Source organism: Carassius auratus, chromosome 47 (assembly GCF_003368295.1).
Source record: "Carassius auratus strain Wakin chromosome 47, ASM336829v1, whole genome shotgun sequence".
NCBI classification, from domain to species: Eukaryota; Metazoa; Chordata; class Actinopteri; order Cypriniformes; family Cyprinidae; genus Carassius; species Carassius auratus.
In genome coordinates, this window is record NC_039289.1 from 10,134,467 (window position 1) to 10,153,312 (window position 18,846).

General features: G+C 40.5%; 2 protein-coding genes and 1 long non-coding RNA gene across 4 annotated transcripts in view; 1 reads left to right on the forward strand and 2 right to left on the reverse strand.

Moving 5' to 3' along the window:
• The window catches only part of LOC113065061 (adenylate cyclase type 9-like), a 28,012-nt gene extending 22,703 nt beyond the window's left edge, over positions 1-5,309 (reverse strand). For both annotated transcript variants that reach the window (XM_026236189.1, XM_026236188.1), the window contains exon 1: positions 2,192-5,309. In XM_026236189.1, coding sequence (XP_026091974.1) covers positions 2,192-3,950 — 1,759 coding nt within the window. In that variant the 5' untranslated portion in view covers positions 3,951-5,309. The remainder of the gene's footprint in view (positions 1-2,191) is intronic.
• LOC113065064 (uncharacterized) lies at positions 5,058-5,389 on the forward strand. The gene is made up of 2 exons (XR_003278930.1): positions 5,058-5,176; positions 5,306-5,389. It is a non-coding gene; the product is annotated as an uncharacterized LOC113065064 (long non-coding RNA).
• A 1,959-nt stretch (positions 5,390-7,348) lies between these two features.
• LOC113065062 (sarcalumenin-like) lies at positions 7,349-18,388 on the reverse strand. Its single transcript, XM_026236190.1, has 7 exons — positions 18,231-18,388; positions 11,676-12,125; positions 10,624-10,722; positions 10,028-10,123; positions 9,786-9,902; positions 9,456-9,689; positions 7,349-8,869 (listed from the first exon to the last, which is right to left on the reverse strand). Exons 1-7 carry the CDS (start codon positions 18,286-18,288, stop codon positions 8,061-8,063), a joined length of 1,863 nt encoding a protein of 620 aa, XP_026091975.1. The 5' UTR covers positions 18,289-18,388; the 3' UTR covers positions 7,349-8,060.
• Positions 18,389-18,846: the final 458 nt, after the last annotated feature.

The following is an 18,846-nucleotide window of genomic DNA, read 5'->3' on the forward strand; positions in this document are numbered from 1 at the left end:
TATGTATTGTTACTGCGATATAAAATGTCAACCATAACAGCTTTTTTTTTTTTTTTCATGTATACCTGGACATGTAAATAAGTTGGCGTGGTTAACTCACAATGCAGCACACGTGAGACTATCAAAGAAACATGGACAAAGATGAACCAACAGATCAGAAGAATCCACAAAAAGGATTAGTCGTGACGAGTCGAAAATGGCTTTAAATAATATAGTTATTGGCAGCTTTCCACCTCTTATGTGTGCAGTTAATTTTTACGAGAATTGCATTCAACGTGGACGTGTGGTAATGGACAACCTGCTTGTTAAAGTGAATGCACATAATCTGAGGCAAAACTAAATATTGTGAATGCAACAGCGCATATTATATTTTTCTAACTCCAAACGATCGGACGCTGATCAGAACCAGCTGATAATAATCGTGTTTCGATGCAACTCTCAACTTGGCGCTCAAATTAACCAATCACATTTTAATCATTGAAAATATGTAAATACTAGAACTATTAAAACTTAGCGAGTCTGAGAATATTTTCTCTAATTTCTTAACCCTAACATATGGTGTCATATTTGATATGCACTTTTCTAAGGCCTATAAATCATCAACATGATCAAAACTTTGCTGAAACCTACTGCATCGTCTTCGATCATCTAACTGATCATTTATACTTTTTAGCGTACCACTATTATTTCATACCCCTGACTTTACAGGGCTAAAGCTAAAAGTTTTATTTCGATCTGAATGCTTTCATTTTTGCAAGACATCAAAGTGTAGCAACTGTTTTTGATTTGTAGTCCTTAACTCAAATGGACAATTTAAAAGCACATTAAAATCACTGTAAACGTGAAAAATAAATGTGATCATTAAAAATATTGTCCTGACTTGTGCATTCTCGATTAATTTCAAACCTGGCTCTGTGTCAGCGCCCTCAAAATACATCTACCTAAGTCTTTCTATACGGTTGTGTTGACCAGGGCCAGATCACAGTCCAACAAGGACCCTGGGAACACATTTTGGATCCCCTTCCAGGCGCATTTACTGCATTACAACTTACAATACAGAATGGTCTACTTTGAGCTTGAGATATGCCTGAACTGGACTTCAACAGGTGCGCTAATTGGTGTACTAAAGTGACCAACAATAGCTAATTAGGTTTTACTAATTCTCAGCAGAATTCATCATTAATAAGGAACCAAACTAAACACGCTACAACAAATACAAGACAGGTTTGGTATAACAATATGACACATGCACACGGGTTTACAAATACTGTCATGATTCATTGTCATTGGTCTTTCGTTACAGCCACCAACTATCTCTGACTGACAAGAGGACGTCTGAAGTGATATAGCTGATAAAGAGGGAGGAGATCCCGAGAGGTTCAGTTAGGGAACAAAAACAGGGTTCAGATTAAGACCAGGGGCAGGAGAGAAGCCAAGTAGAAAGAAAACAAAGGGACCTCTGCTTGTGTCTGTCACTAAGACTTTAAATCAAGAGCTTTGCTGGATGTGGCTTTTCAAATAGATACTGATGCTATGTCCTGCGAGAACATCACTACAGGCCATATAAAAATGTCAAAACCGATCATCCTTTTCCATTTTTTCTACAGCTTAGTTAAGAATGATATTATATGAGTGCGCAATAAAAGTAGAGAGGAGTGGCAGCCCTTTGTACAGAATCCTGAAGGGACACGACTACAGGGTGCACAATAAAACACAATACTCTTTCTCCATCTTCACATGGTAACAGCAGTCAATAAAAGGACACAAACACCACAAATGCACATGGCTAAATAACATATTAGTGCAAGCATAACTAATGTAACGTAACTGACATCTAGTAAAGTCTAGAAAATCAGTGACTCAAAATGAAAATGTAAACCTAAAAAAAACAACAGATTTAAGATTTGGTCAAATGTAAATGTTAGAAGGTAAAATGAAGTCAATTTAAGTAAATGGGTGACATCATGTCATTTGTTTTTAACGAAGCACAAGATGCCCTTTGGATCATTTTTTAAATCACACTGGATAACATATCTCATGAAGCTGTGGTGCTGCTGAGGGGACAGATTTTCTCATTTTCAATTCGATAAAAATGCAAAACAGAAGAATTTTCTCTAATGGTCTGAGACTTTGCTCCCTAATGCATGAGTTCAAAGAAAGAAAAAAAAGATATATTTTTCTTGTGTCTTACCTTTCAGCTGATCAGTAACACTGTGCCCAACACGTTCCATCACTCGTCCATCCTCCCTCTCATAACGGTCATCCAAAAAACTTGCTGTGATCTCCGACAAGTGCACCTTTCCCGCCACGCCCAGCTGTTCCATAAGATTGGCCAAGTTGACATCATTGGACCAAACGTCAAACTTAAAGCGTTTTATTCCCAGAATACCACACAGCACTGTTCCGGTGTGCACGCCGACACGCATGTCCACGGTCTCCGACGTCTCCTGGCAGAACTGCTCGATGGCCTGGATCATCCCGAGCCCCATTTCCACACAGCAGTACGCGTGATCGGTGTGTGGCTCGGGGCAGCCCGCCACGCAATAGTAGCAATCTCCTAGAGTGCTGATCTTCTCGCAGTGGGTCGACTCACACAGACGGTCGAAGCGACCGAAGAGGTCATTAAGCAATCCCACCAGTGCAGGGGCGGACTTGTTGGCACTCATTTTAGTGAATCCCACGATGTCTGCAAAGAGGATGCTCACCGGCTCCATGCGCTTCATGTTGAAGGGCCTGAAAATGATTTGTCCACGAGGGATAGAGTTCTTCTTACGCTTGTTGCTTTTGGGGCTGGACGAGGTTGCGGTGGACGAAGCGTTGACGGAGCAGGCACCTGCGCTGTATCGTTTCCCAGAGCTCTCGTTTTCCTCGTCTCCTTGCTTCATGAGCTCGTCCGCCACCACCTGGGGCATCACGGAGTGGATCATCCGCTCCTTCAGTGCCTTCTCCACCTCAAGGCCCTTCCCGTGCATGATTGCCTGACCTACTTTGAGAAAGGTACTCCGAGAGCGCACTTCGGACATGATGAAGATGTGGATGCCAATGATATGTGCACACAGGTGCAGCAGGACTTTACCTAGGACAAGCCAGCTCAGAGTTTGCAAGACCAACCAATTCGACCCTACATTGCCATCATCCATCTGAGCAAGGTTCAGCCAGCCTAAAGCCTCAAAGAGGACAGAATACAGCAGGCCGAGAAGCACCGACACATACAGGGGCAAATGCAACACACTGTACAGCAAAAGCAGCACCTCTATACAGAGGGAGAACGTCCCAACGGGTGATATACATGGAGCATTTTGAGACGTAGATAATAGTGACTGATTTTTTGGTACATCAAAATTAGCAAAGTGTGCAGTGTGCATTTGAGGCGCCAGGGTGATCCCAAACATGATCACCGTAAGTAGGAAGGATGTGTGGTTGTAGTAACGTGCATATGGCCTTGAGAACGTAAACCAGAGGAGGAGTAGGCACAGTACAAGAAACCCTGACGTGGGTACCAGGAACTTTGTAGGGTCACACCTGGTGCTATTGATCCCAAAGTATATCCCCCACAGAAGCGCGGCGGTAGCCAGGTAAAACAGTATGTAGCGGAACCTCCTCTGCATCTGCGGGAAGCAACGTTCCCTGCATGCCTCCTCCAGGATGGCTGAGTTAAATTTGGGGTCCCAGCACTGCGCGGCAGACCTCTCAAAAAGTGGCGGCACTCTCCTCGGTCTGCTCCGACGAGTCCTCACAGCCCTGGGAACACCCAACTCCCCCGAGCTGCAGCTTGACGAGATACTGTATTTGCAAGGTTTGGAGGAGCCCATGTCGACTGGGTCGTCCTCTTTACCTGGACCCACCTGTTGATTACGGCTGTCTGTTATCTGCACAGTAGCAGCTCCCACTTCACTATCACACCTCATCTCCGTCTCGTGCAGAGGCTGGTGCTGCTCTGGCAATGCCATGGTGATGAGACAAGAACTGACTTTTATTTAACACATATCACCTACTGCTGACAGTACAGAGGAAGTGGCACTTGACATAGATTCATGGGAGAACAAAAAGCACAGATTGTATTAGAAAAGTGTCCAGCTGGAAGTAAATTACAAGGGCATTCACTGTGAAGATGGACCGGACTCTTGAGCAGTTCCTTATCCGTGCTGGGATTACGTCAGCACTCGGATTCCATTATATTCTTTGGCTAAGTGGCGTGTGAACGCGCATGAGTGTACTCTTGCTCCGTACGCGCGGCCGACACTGACGCACTGTCATCCGCTCGATCCTGCTTTTTTGGGCACATCGCTTTAAATACGAATTCAACACCATAGGAGCAAGTACGTATCGTTAGGATTAGAAAAAATATATATATAAAATAAGGAGGTTAGATCACATACATAGGGTGTTCTTCTGAAGCGGCTTTTCAATTAGTTTTTTTTAATCCAGTCAACGCTGTCCCTCAAACACCCTCTCCAATGCTCGACGATGTTTGAATTTACTTTCCCTTCCCAAATGACATCCAAAGGTAATACAAGTTTATATTTCATATTTCCAAATGCCAGATTTGACACATCTCTTGTAAATTACTCGGTTTCAGTTTTAACTCCACAAACACCAAACGTAACGGTCGCTGTTTTTCCACAGAATATTAGCTTCTAAAAAAGGCGCCAGTTTCTGAGATTTATTTTTTTATTTTTAAGTGCGCCACTTTTCCCTTTATGCGGTCAAAAAAAAAGAAAAAAAAGAAAATTTATTCAGAAATATCTAACAGTGTATTCCCTTAGGTTCTGACATAACGAAGTAGCGAGAATCGTCCTTATATTCCGTAAACTGAGGAAAAATAAATGCCTCACGGGAAAGCTGCCCGTGTTTTCCCTTCAAAACTCAAGGCCGATCCCGTCACTGCACTGTCGAGGGTCAGAGATGGCCTATTCCCGCGGAGCAGCCCCGTCCTTTCCTGAACACCCGCTCCCGAAGTCCACCGTGAGTTTTCCAGCTTTCAAAGCGCATAAAACACTTCAAGCTCAGGTTGACGTCGTGACAACTTCAGATGACATCAGCCGTTCGCGTGAGGGAGCAGCGCGCTCGTGCATATCTATCTGCCAACTTCAGAAGACCAATACTGAAAGATTTCAACTTCCAAGAAGAAGAAAACACTGATGGCATTTGACAAGTCAAAGTGTGCTGAGGCAAAGTATATATCCTTGTTTGTGTGTAATCCCTTTTAACCAGTTACTTGGAGATAATATCAGTTCATTCCAATGCAAAGTGTTCAAAATGAAGACGAAAGTTTTTTTTTTCTCTCTCTCTCTCTCTCTCCCAGGCCTCAAGCCGTGTGGTGTGATCGGGCTGGCAGTTCAACACTCGTGGAGTTCAGAGAAAGAATGAGCTCTCATACTCGAGTGCTTAAAACCCCGCGCCAGCGTTCCGACATTATCCGCCTCTTTAATCTCCACTTTGTCTGTTTAGCATTCCTCCGAAACTCCGTTCGAGTCCGCTATGTTTCACGGGCAAGCTCATGCCAGGCGAACGCTCCCGCAGCTGTGTTGCGTCGCGTCGCGTCCTCTTCCGTTCGCCCTCGGTTCTCCTCCCCGTCTCCGCGAGCCTGTTGAAGGGAACGGCGGCTTCAGGTAGGAGTTGGACACCGCTGGTAGACGCTTTACCCGGGCGCTGCGATCGCGAGCACCACCACCATGTTTTGAACACACTCGGAAAAGATGGTTGTGGGCGTGCGGTGGGGTGGACAGCTTCACTACACTGTGGAAATTAGGGGAGGAGGGGGTTAGTCGCTGGGGAGCGCGCACGCAGGGCTCTTTAACGGAGGCGCGCACGCACGAGAACAGCTTCACTCTCAAGTTTGACTGATGTTTTCTTGGCCTTGAGTTAATGTTATATCATCAAAAGAACAGGTACGTTTAGTATAACTGTCGCTCTATTAGTCTGTGAGTAATTGATAGCTGTTATATAAGTAAGTTAGTATGAAATAAAAAAGTAAATAAACTTGTGTACTAAATTGTCAATGTGTATCTATTAATATATATATATATATATGTATGTGTGTGTTTGTGACCCTGGACACTGGTGGTCGCTGGAATATATTTTTAAAAAACATTGTATGGGTCAAAATTATTGATTTTTCTTTTATACCAAAAATGATTAGGATATGAAGTAAAGATTTATTTATTTATTTATTTTTGCACCCTCAGATTCCAGATTTTCAAATAGTTGTGTCTCAGCCAAATATTGTCTGATCCTAATCAACCATACATCAAAGGAACAATTATTTATTCAGCTTTCAGATGATGTATAAATCTCAATTACTAGAAATTGACCCTTATGACTGTTTTTGTGGTCCATATATATATATATATATATACATACATACATACATACACACATACACACATACATACACATATATATATATATATATATATATATATATATACACACAATAGGGAATTGCCCATATATACAAATAAAGAGTAAACCCTGACTTTCAGTGGTGTGTTCCCATTTAGATTAGCATAAGTGTGCATGTGTTCCTTCATCTGGGAACATACCTGAGATTCTGTGATGCGTCTTGACCTTTGATTTATCAGATAAGTCTCATCCAAGTGATAATCATCCCGCGCTTCCTGTGTCAGACATTCATCGTGTCCAGTTTCTGAGGTGCTGTGTTGTGTCAGACGGGAAAGGTTATGACAAGAGTGCGTTCAGGAATTCGACCGACACCAGCCACAGCTTTTATTTCTTCCTGGCCAACTGTGTCTCTGACTCAAAAAACACAGCTGTGGATTACTAAACAAACAAGAGTATAACTAGCTACACAGTATTTAGAGCACATCTCTTATCAGTTGTATACTCCGACTACTACTTTATTGCAGATATTAACACATTCACACTTCTAGGAGTCATTAATACTTGAGAAGTAAGCTTTCATGTGGTTTAGCGCTATAAAATAAATGTTTTACACAAATTGCCATGCTTGAAACTGCATTTTATATAGATAAATGCATATATTGCTGCTATCAAACAGAAAACTGACACAAACTGCACTTTTTATGAGACCAAAGGTTGTCATTGAACTGGTGATCACCATTTTTAAGTGATATGTTACACCACCTAGTGGATATTTTGGATCCTCTTATGGTGAAGTGAATCAGCTGCAGCTGCAAAATCATTATCATTTGTCTCACAATTCATCCATGTCTTTATTTTATTTAAATGTTTTATTAGTAGTAGTAGTAGTAGTATTGTCTTAAATATCCAGTTTAACGCTTAATTTCCATATTTGGTAACTCAAGAGCCAAAACAAAAAAAAAAGTATATTTTTGAAACATGCAATAATGTGAACAAATACAGCAACATTTATCATCTCATTTACTGTACCAACAACTTGTACCAACACCAGTAAATTGTGCAGAGGAATATGATCAATATGTACAAGTGGAACTGAAGTAATGAAGTCAAGATAAACGTTCTACCACATACAGCATATTCATCGTTTCAATCATGGCATAGAGAAAAAATATAATAAAATAAGGTAATTGTGACATCTGAGCTCACATTTCAGAGTTATGAACTCAATAAAATAAAATAAAAAGTCAGATCTGCAACATAGATGCTGAAGATATATTATTTTTTTCAATTCTGGGTATTATCTACCAGTTCTGACTTTTTTTTCTAAAAAAAAAAAAAAAGTATCATAAGGTAAAAATTCACAATTAACTTTTTTATCCTGTAGCAGAAACAAGCTTCCATAATTCACACTTTCAAAATGGCATTCAAACAATAAATAAATAAGATTATGACGTTATTTATTTTGAACAGTATAAATACATTTTTTGCAAACTGAGTTAAATTAGAACAAGGAAGAAAACCAATGACAGAAAAGGAAGAAAAACGGCACACTGCTTCCCTTCATTCAGGTTTGCTTTATAGAGTGGTAAAAGTCTCTGTACACACTGTGTTTAACTGGCTTTCCATTGATGTGAATCTCATCTGTGTCACTTCTACTCTCTCATTCATCGCTTTGGTGCCACTCTTCCATATTCCCCACATCCCCCATCATTCTTCTATTGCTGTCTCCTCCAACGGTTTTGGGGTTTCTCTTTGGTTTCTGCAGCTGCCTCTGCCTTGGCTTCCTGTTTCTCTGCCAGACTGCTGATCAAAGCCGGCAGCTCATCTGTGATGGCCTTCTCAATCTTCTCCATCAGGCATCCCCCTGACCAACCGCAGTATGAGGAGAGGAGCTTAAAGCCGCCAGGAGGATTGACTCCGAAGAAGTCCCGATACGCCTCCGCTTCTGGCAAGTCGAACTTACTCACATTGGTCTTGGCCAGAATGGACTTGAAGATGTAGAATTTGTCAGGATCGCTCACAATATCGTTGAAGACCTCATGTGGGTCACTAAACCAGCCCAGCTTCTCATAATATGTCTGCAGGTAGCGGTCAACCAGGAGGGCGTGGATGCGCACGCGGATGCCGTGCTGCCGGATGAAGGCGATTTTGTTTTGTAGCCGGTTCTCGATGACCTGATTCAGGTCCTCCAGCAGAGAGATCTCTTCACGTTTAAAAAGGTCTCTGTTTGTGTCGGGAGCGTATTCCTGGGGCCAAAAGGAGCTCACGTATACACGTGGTGGCTCTGTCACATTAATCAAGGGTGCCATGCTCCAGAAGAGGGCGCCGTACACGCGCATTAGGTCCTGGGTTGTTAAACTGTCAGCCTTGTTGAGGATGATACGGATCTGTGACTCGCGTCCCTTCATCTGTCTGAACAGCATTTCTAGTTCTAATCCGACGTCCAGTTTGGTTGGGTCAAACACCAGGAAGATGAGATCAGCGCGGTCGATAAACCACTGGCAGACTTCACTGTAGGGGTACCCTAAAATACAACAACAGTGTTTTAAAGTGAGTTTGTGACAAGACATTCAGCCAAGTATGGTGACCCATACTCAGAATTCATGCTCTGCTTTTAACCCATCCGAAGTGCACACACACAGAGCAGTGAAGACACACACACTGTGAACACACACCCGGAGCAGTGGGCAGCCATTTATGCTGCGGTGCCCCGGGGAGCAGTTGGGGGTTCAATCCCTTGTTCAAGGGCACATAAGTCATGGTATTGCCAGCCTGAGATTCGAACCCACAACCCTAGGGTTAGGAGTCAAACTGTCTAACCACTAGGCCACGAATGTCCAATGGCAGAATGTTTTAGTCATAATTCGTCTTGATGCTCAAAACACATTTATTATCATTCATTATCATTGTTTATATCAGTTGTGCTGCTTAATATTTTTGTAAACCGTGATGCATTTTTTTGGGGATTCGCTGATAGAAATTTCAGAAGAACTGCATTTATTTGAAACAGAAATCATTTGAGACATGATAAACGTCTTTACTTTCCCTTTTGAACACTTTGTTCATACCAAACTCTTTCTTTCGAGTCTTTGTGAATATTGTTTTCTCACCTCTCTCTTGTTGTTTGCGGTTCTCGATGATTCCAGGCGTGTCCACAAAGGTGACGCGCTCCAGGAGTTTGTGCGGCATCTCGATTCCCACCAGCTTCTCCAGAAACCCCTGACCAAACCTCTCCAGCGGTGAGAAAGAGCGGGAACTGTCTGCCGCCATGACAATGCCCTCGATGGTGCGAAACTTCTCGCCGTGCATCAGTACAGTGTATTCTGAGGTTGTAGGCTCCGCCCCTGATCGAAAGCAAAAGAGGGCGAGATGAAGGAGCATGGCACTATATAACACCTCTATTCATTTTACAATCGTTCATTTGATGATTGATTGGTTACCAGTGTAAAGCTGTTGTGAAGTGCCATGGAGACCCAGAAGATAATTGATCATGGAAGACTTGCCAACGCTCCAAGGACCAAGGAACAGAACCATGGGCTTAGATGTGATCTCTGCCTCTGAACAATATGAAGAAAACAGAGTCCAACTGAGGATAGGAGTTCATTTAGATACGTTTCATGGTAGAAGAGCAGTATAGTCTGAAATGACGTTTTAAAACCAATCCAATATCAAAAGAGGTTACCTGACACTTCGTGCTGCCGGAGCTCATTGTATTTGTAGGCCTTGTCCAAGGGTTTAATTGCGGTGTTGTAGACATGCTGCAGCTTCTTCAGAGCATCTACGAGAGGAAGAGCTGGTGAAATTAGGCTAGAAACGGACTTGTACTGCTTCTTCAAAAGTTACCTATTTACCATTTCGAGACTTGGGTGAAGCTAAATTGTGATTGGTTACTGAAATAACTGGCTTTATATGGTACATACTGTATCCACCTGTTTCTTCGACGTGGAAGTAAGCCTATGGGTGAGGCTTCTGGTTCATTACCCGAAATAACAAGGAGAATAACAACGTGCAGTAAACAGTAAAACTGTTTGCACTACACATCAGTGTGCTCATAATTAAGATAATAGATTAAAATAATATGATAAGACACCAATTTTCAAGACGAACAGTTAAAGCTTAAAAACGATGGACGAAGCGGACTCAGATGGGACTGGAAGCCAGACTCATAGAATTTACAAACGCGGCCATTTTTACGACAAGAAAAAGGTGGAAAGCCCAGAAAGGTAATACTTTTTTCTTCACTATACTTTTTTCTTCTTCTTTAATTTTATGACTCACCGACAAATTCCTGCGAAGCTTCAGCCGTTGCCAGACGCAGCGTCTCGTCAATGTGAGACTGATCTCTTGTGGCAGGACCTGAGGAGGTTGATTTATCCACTGCCAGAGGAAAAAACAGCCAGTCAAAATCAGCATAAGACACGAAGCTCATAGATCGTGACATTTTCTTTTTTGTCGACACAAAAAAATGTATTTTACGTTTCAATTTCTAGGTAAACCTTTTCGTATTCATCTTGTGGACATATTTCTAAATTGGTTTTATGTCATTTATCTTTATTTTGATTATTTACAGCTAAGAAGTCTGTTGTGGAATCAACAGAACGTTGCCAGAATTGAGATTTACATCTGAAGTAAACAAGATCTCTGAGGTAAGAAGCTGCATCTGTATTTACACAAGAATCACAATAACAGGAAACAATGCATCAGCTCAGTGTGTTGCTTGTTTTATTTTTTAGTGCGCAGCTAAAAGACCAGCTTAGATCTACGCAAATGGTGATGTTATAGGTATGGTTAAACATACAACAGACATACACTTCCATTATTTATTGTTACAGAAATAACCAGTCTCCGAAGCAGCTGTCATGTTGAATGGATCCATCTACTGCTACAAGTACATCAACCGCCTATTTGAAGCCAGACAAACTCAACCAATGTACTATTAAAAGCATCTGAAACATTTCTTCCCTATTACAAATCTGTCCTCCATGCAGGCCAGAGAACATGTTGTTATGAATGGCGATGGACTTGTGCCAGGGGTTATTTCTGTTTGGTTATTTTGGTGGAGGGTTTATTCCTGTGCCACCTTCGACCTAAGTATCAGGTGGAGAAGCAATAGTGTGCACCTCTGCTCCCTGGGGACGGGACAACAAATGTATGGACTTCCTCAAATTTGTTTAGTGAATATACGATGTACAAAATCCAGAACTTGTGAATTAAAAAAAAATACTCTTACAAATGCACTTAACGATTCTAATTCAACAATTAAACATTATTTTGTTTCATATTAACATGAAATGCCCAATGTTATTTATGCTGACTGAATCCTATTGTACCTTTCGCAGATGCTTTGGCTGCTTCTTGAATCTGAAGAACCTCCTCTTCCTCAACTGCCTCCTCTTCAGTCTGAGAAAGCTCCTCTTCTGCACCTGCTTCATCTTCAGTCTGAAGAACTTCCTCTTCCAGTGCTTCATTAGATTCTTCTAACTCAACTTCTGCCTTCTCTTCAAATATCTCTTCAGATGAAGTCTCTTGACTCGACTCCTCAGATTTGTCTTCTGAAACAACCTCCATCCCGTCTTCGTCCTCTTTAGAGCTGTCATCTTCTGCCGAGGTGTCAGTGTGTGCCCCAGTGCTACAGGGTTGGCACACAGGTCTGTTCGGTGCAGGAGTGTCATTGGAGGAGCTCTGGCTTAGATCCTCTGTGCCATCACAGCAGTTGAACAACTCGCCTTCAGACTTCAGCTTTAACGGCACAAGAGGCTCCGTCTCAGAATCCACTGCATCTGCAGAGGAAAAACGTAAACATTAACCAAAATATGGTGGTATATAACCCGGCATATTCACACAACCAAACTTGATATTACAACATAATGGCAAACAAAAATGTACAAGTCATGGACAAGTTTGGTTGATTATCTATTTTTATTTTTTTACTGGAACATCATGAAAGTTGGCCGTTTTTTCAGTAATTACATTTGGGTAGTGAGTAATTGATTTGGTACTTTGTTTATGGTGTGCTGCATCATTTTTGTCCACATTGCTGACACCGTCACCTGTTTTAGTTTATTTACGATGTGAACACAAAATGGTTGCTGGCACAGTCAAAATGCGTCATTGGAGAAATGTAACCATCATACCTTTGGCCCTCCAAAAGTATTTCGACCAAATGTACAAAATATTTTTCAGCCCAAATTTTGATGCGTCACTAGTACAAGTCACATCACTGTCCACCACATCATATCACTTCCCGTGAATAAAAGTTATCTGCTGCTGTAGGTATAGCATTAGCATTAGCTTTCAGTGTTGGAGAAGGTATGATCTGCGACAGAGGAGGCCGATCCTGTTCCTGGAGCTCTACCTTCCTGCAGAGCTCAGTGCAAACCCTGCTCCAACACACCCGTCTGTAATTATCGCTGGTTCATGTGTGTTTGATTACAGCTGAAGCTGAACTTTACAAGAAGGTAGATCTCCAAGAACAGGATTGTGCACCTCTGATCTAGTAATGTCACAGCAACTCAAACAAAATAAAACCATGGTTACTATCCTCAATCATGTACTGAACCAATGGTTTAGCTTTAATAATGTGGTTTATGGATTTGAATATGACTTGGTGGTAGAGCTGCTTTGGTGCAAATCTGTAAGTCTGTGGCAATGACCCATCTCTGTGATTCATGCGGCGATGAATGCTCTTGATGAGAGCTAAATGCTTTTCATGTGAATCACATCCTGAAATAGGGAGCAGAGCTGGCAAGAGAAGAGAACGCCAAGTCATTTCTGTTCACGTGGATCATCAGAGCAAGGTTTATTTTTCATCCTATCATCCGGCTCTGATAAAGGTGTTAGCATGATAGTTTTGTACCAGATTTCCTCCTCTAATTTTTATTTCAAATGCTTCCATTGGAAAGTGCAGCTCTGCTTTTGAGCAAATATTAATCAAATTTTAAATAATGATGCATTGAAACAGTCATTTCAGTGGCCTACAAACTGTAATCCATATCAAAGAGTGAAAAAATCGCATTCAAAAGTGCTTTTCTTGACTTAATTCTAAATTACCCTCAAAAGACAAACCCTCAATTCATTAAAAGTGTCTTCGCAATACACTTAAGCAATGGTTCAACAACATACTGACAGCAGATGGCACCTGTACGTCTATAGTTAGTTCAGATAAACCTCTTCCACCTTTGGCATTTGACCACTTGCTTGTAAAAAATGCTTGCTGACAGGCATGTGTGTTCCTTAGATGTCTCTTATTAATTGAATTGGCTCTACTCTGTGTAAATGAGATATGTTTTGAGCATGTAGACACACGCTCACATACCCAGGAGAGATGTATTTAGGCCAAAGACATGAGTGGAACAGTGTCACCAATGCAACCGTGAGACATTTTGAACCGCTCATATTCTGGTCCATATCATAGTCTGCCATGTTGATTTAATTAAATTAGAGCCAGTTGAAGTGGTAGGAAAGAGCAACAATGCTACCCTCTCCAAGGACCATCCCAATCCACACAGGTATTATTTTGACAACTGCTGGGGAGCTTTCAGTCACAGTGGAAAAGGGACTTTTGTTTGTGTGTATTATTATGCTAGTGTCTCGGGTGACTCCTGTTGAAATGATTAGATAGCATCAGGCCTTTTACTACCACAAAATGAAACCAACTAACTCTTATGAGCCGGTTCTGTTTAGTGAATTGAATCATAATTTGACCATTGAGGTCTGATTCTTGAGTGAATAAATCTTTTGAGCTGGTTCTGTACAGAGACAGTAAAAGAAATGGACACAGCGAACCCATTGGAACTCAACTGAGACAAGTGAAGCCCATTTTTAGCGTTTTTTAGCACTTCCATTTCTGACGCGCAGACTCAAACGAAGCTTGACGACGTCAGCAACCTGTCTGACAGATGTAAATCTTCTAGTAGCTCTGCGTGCAAACTGCCATCGTTAATCTTGCAGAGACGGCGAGCTTGAGCAGGGAGTTCTTTGTCGTGAGTGAGCAGGAGTAAGTATTCTGATTAATTATTGTGTATAGTATTTTAAAATGTAACGCCAGTACGCCATATTAAGTTAATGCCTGCGAGCTTCTCCTCCTGTCTCCTCGCGTGGTTATGATGCAATCGTTAGCCTATTTTTACAAAAACTGTTTCTACGGGGCCATAATGTAACATAGAAGGTCATGGAGCCCTTTATACATTGTCGTGTATCTTTAGAAATAAATAATGGACAAATGGAGTCTTTAAACGCCTCAGATGTAAAGTTATTCGCTGTCAAAGTGACGCCAAAATGAATGGGAGTCAATGGGATGCTAACGCAAGCGAAGTTCTGCTACAAGATGGCGGCACGCGGCTGACTTCAACTTCCGGTCGACTTCCTTGCCGCCTGGTTCTGTTTATTGAATCGAATCACAATTTGACCAGTGAAGTCTGATTCTCGAGTGAATGACTCTTTTGAGCCGGTTCTGTTTATTGAATCGAATCACAATTTGACCAGTGAAGTCTGATTCTCGAGTGAATGACTCTTTTGAGCCGGTTCTGTTTAGTGAATCGAATCACAATTTGACCAGTGAAGTCTGATTCTCGAGTGAATGACTCTTTTGAGCCGGTTCTGTTTAGTGAATCGAATCATAATTTGACCAGTGAAGTCTGATTCTCGAGTGACTGACTCTTTTGAGCAGGTTCTGTTTAGTGAATCGAATCATAATTTGACCAGTTAGGTCTGATTCTCGAGTGAATGACTCTTTTGATCCGGTTCTGTTTAGTGAATCGAATCATAATTTGACCAGTTAGGTCTGATTCTCGAGTGAATGACTCTTTTGATCCGGTTCTGTTTAGTGAATCAAATCATAATTTGACCAGTTAGGTCTGATTCTCGAGTGAACGAGTCTTTTGAGCCGGTTCTGTTTAGTGAATCGAATCATAATTTGACCAGTGAAGTCTGATTCTCGAGTGAACGACTCTTTTGAGCCGGTTCTGTTTAGTGAATCGAATCATAATTTGACCAGTGAAGTCTGATTCTCGAGTGAACGACTCTTTTGAGCAGGTTCTGTTTAGTGAATCGAATCATAATTTGACCAGTTAGGTCTGATTCTCGAGTGAATGACTCTTTTAATCCGGTTCTGTTTAGTGAATCGAATCATATTTTGACCAGTTAGGTCTGATTCTCGAGTGAACGAGTCTTTTGAGCCGGTTCTGTTAAGTGAATCGAATCATAATTTGACCAGTGAAGTCTGATTCTCGAGTGAATGACTCTTTTGATCCGGTTCTGTTTAGTGAATCGAATCATAATTTGACCAGTTAGGTCTGATTCTCGAGTGAATGACTCTTTTGAGCCGGTTCTGTTTAGTGAATCGAATCATAATTTGACCAGATTTGACCAGTGATGTCTAATTCTCGAGTGAACGAGTCTTTTGAGTTGGTTCTTTTTAGTAAATTACAACATAGCACAACCTGGCAAATCTGAACTATATCAACACTTTAAAAACATTTATTGGTTTACATTTATTATTGAAATGATCTCAACATTTGATAACAGCACTGTATTTATTTATTTATTTTTTACGAAGTGACGATTTAGTATACATTTCTACAATGTGATTTATGTAAATATATGATTTTTAGAAAGCAAAAAAAAAAAAAAAGCTTGAAAGTCCACCCCTAAACCTAACAAAATGTAAATATATATGAACTTTGTGTTGATTTGGTTTCATGTATTTGTTTATGTATGGCTGTGGGTTTTAGAGTACGACTATGTACGACTTGCTGATATAAGTATTTTGTGTGTGTTTTATTTGTTTGTATAGCAACATGGTTTACTCTGGCTTGCGAGGGCAATGTCTCTTTAAGGTTGGCTGGTGTGAGTGCACTGTAACAGGGAAAGCCCCGGTGCTAAAACAGGCCACATACAGTAGTATGGCAGAACAGAAGCTTTAAGTCCTACTGTTAACATAATGGTTGCCCTACAAGGCCTGCAAGACAGAAATAAATAGTGATTGAGACAGTACTGTTGTGACAGCAGCTGTGGACGGTAAGTGTATATGTGGATAGGGAGTACAAGGGGAGCCGTGAAAGCATGACCGTGCAACTGCTCGACGAACAGTGTCTGATTTCATGGTGAACTCTAGGCCTGACCATGCAGCCTGACAGCACAGACGCCACAAGAGCAGTGCAAGGACAGACAAGGATAATACAGGAAGAAGTTACATTCGCTAAATTAGCTGACCAACAGTAACTGTTTTTCTTTGACTAGAGACAAAGGATTACAACAATCACGAAGTCAATGAATAGGATATTAAAATCACAAGATATAGGAATTAATATTCAAATTTGTAATAATAATGATATCCACTCAGGAGAATGAGAATGTTTTTTTTTTTTTTTTTCATGCATATTATTATGCATGCTCTATTAAATTACAATTAAATACAAAAACATAATTAAAATGCAATTCATAGAGCAACTTTAATACACCTCTTCTATGATGAGCATGTTTTTAATTTCTCATTTTAAATATATGTTTAAAATTAATTTAACCACTTCTCAGGGTGATATTTAAATTAAATTTAAATTTATGCATTTAGTAGACGCTTTTATCCAAAATGACTTACAGTGCATTCAGGCTATCAATTTTTACATATCATGTGTTCCCGGGGAATCGAACCCACAACCTTGCGTTTGATAGCAGGAACACTATAATAATTTGATATAATTCAAATAATTACGTTCTTGTAATAATAACAATAAAAATGGCTGCACTGATTATTAATACTTGAAAAACATTTGTCTTCCAATTCAAAGTTAGTTGTTGTTACTGATAAAGTCATGTGGTGTAACCAGCATACAGAAATATATATATATATATATATATATATATATATATATATATACTTCTACAAGTAAGTACTTCTATAAGTACTTCTACAAACTTTTAAAATCTACATAGATTGTGTGTGTGTTGTTAATATAAAAGGTATATTTCAAGAAATCAGTATACATTTTGAAGAAGAATTTTAAAAGATTTTTACTTTTCTAAGTCAATAACCCATAAAAGTGTGATTAAGATGTATGACCCAGTGTAATTTTAGAATTATTTAAAATTTATTATGGTTTTTTAATTTTATTATTTTTACTGTTTATATTTGTTTGTCATTTTTATTAGTTTTGTAAGTTTTTTAAATGTACAGCTTTCATTCAGTTTTATTTCTCACTTTTAGTTTTTAAATACACAAAGTTAAACTAAATGAAAATGAGATATTTACCTTGTCATATAGTCTATTTGAAATTAAATAGTTTCAGTTAAAGTTAATGTAATTTCAACCAACTATTTAGTGTGTGTTTGTGTTTTTTTTATGGTTTTAGCTTACTATAATAATCAAGTGAACACAGCAGATGTCAGAAGTTACATAATTCAACAGAAAAGCAGGTCATTCAGTTTTTCAGGGCTTTGTGTGTCTATATAAAGCCCCGAAACAGCAAGAACGAGTCCCAGAAACACCTTTTCCCGCACTACACACACAGTTCATGCCATCTAGAAACTCAAATTCAGTTGTACTGAACATACTGTACTTGAGTGCACTAGATGACTCTTAGTGAACGAATCAAAGAACAATTAGACTAACTTACATATTCAAGTTCACAACAACAAGACAAGAAACCCCACGTCTTATATACATTCTGTAAACTGTACACTTCTCCATATATAAACTTTCTGTATACAGGCAGGCACAGATGCACGGACGCTCATCTGCACCAAGGACAAGCAAGCTGATCTAGGATTTCAGACACTTATCTTGAGGCCTAATACTCTCGGACTTCAGCTGCATACAAACAGAAGTCACCTGCAGCTGTTAGTTCAGCAGTCCACCTGCATTCGAATCCAGTTTTTAAACGTCTTACCTGCAGTGGCGAGTGCCAGTAGAGGCAGCAGGCAGCAGACGGGGATGAAAAGCCTCATTTTGACTGCCAGGACTGCCCGGGTCCCTTCTCAGGCTATATATACCCCCCGAGAGAGGCAAGAGGGCATGCGGAGGGTCTGGGGGTGGGGCGGCCCTCACGGACATTGGAGGATTTACACAAGCGTCAGCACTGGGAGCAGCTGCTTTCTCCAGTCAGATGGCGTTTAACCTTTGCCTGTTTGTAACCGTTTCTGGGTAACTAACCGGGTTTGATAAAAAAGTTTGAGGACGATTCAGTCCAGTGATGGGGACCAAATGTGGTCACTTAAAACAAGAACTTTGTTGAGATGAATTAAATGTTAGGCTTTTTCTTTACTAGACGTCTTCACTAGGCTATATATATATTACATGTTATATGTTTTTTGGACATTTTAACGTGGTAATACAACTAGGGACCTTATTGCACCATATATACTTGAATATAATCATAATCTTTTGGTACTGTAGCCTGACTAAAGCACTTTTTTGCTAGGCTAATTTACACAGGAACATATTAAATACGTGGCAGACGAAACGTAAATAAATGTTGCTAACTTTTTCCAAATTTATTGTCTTTA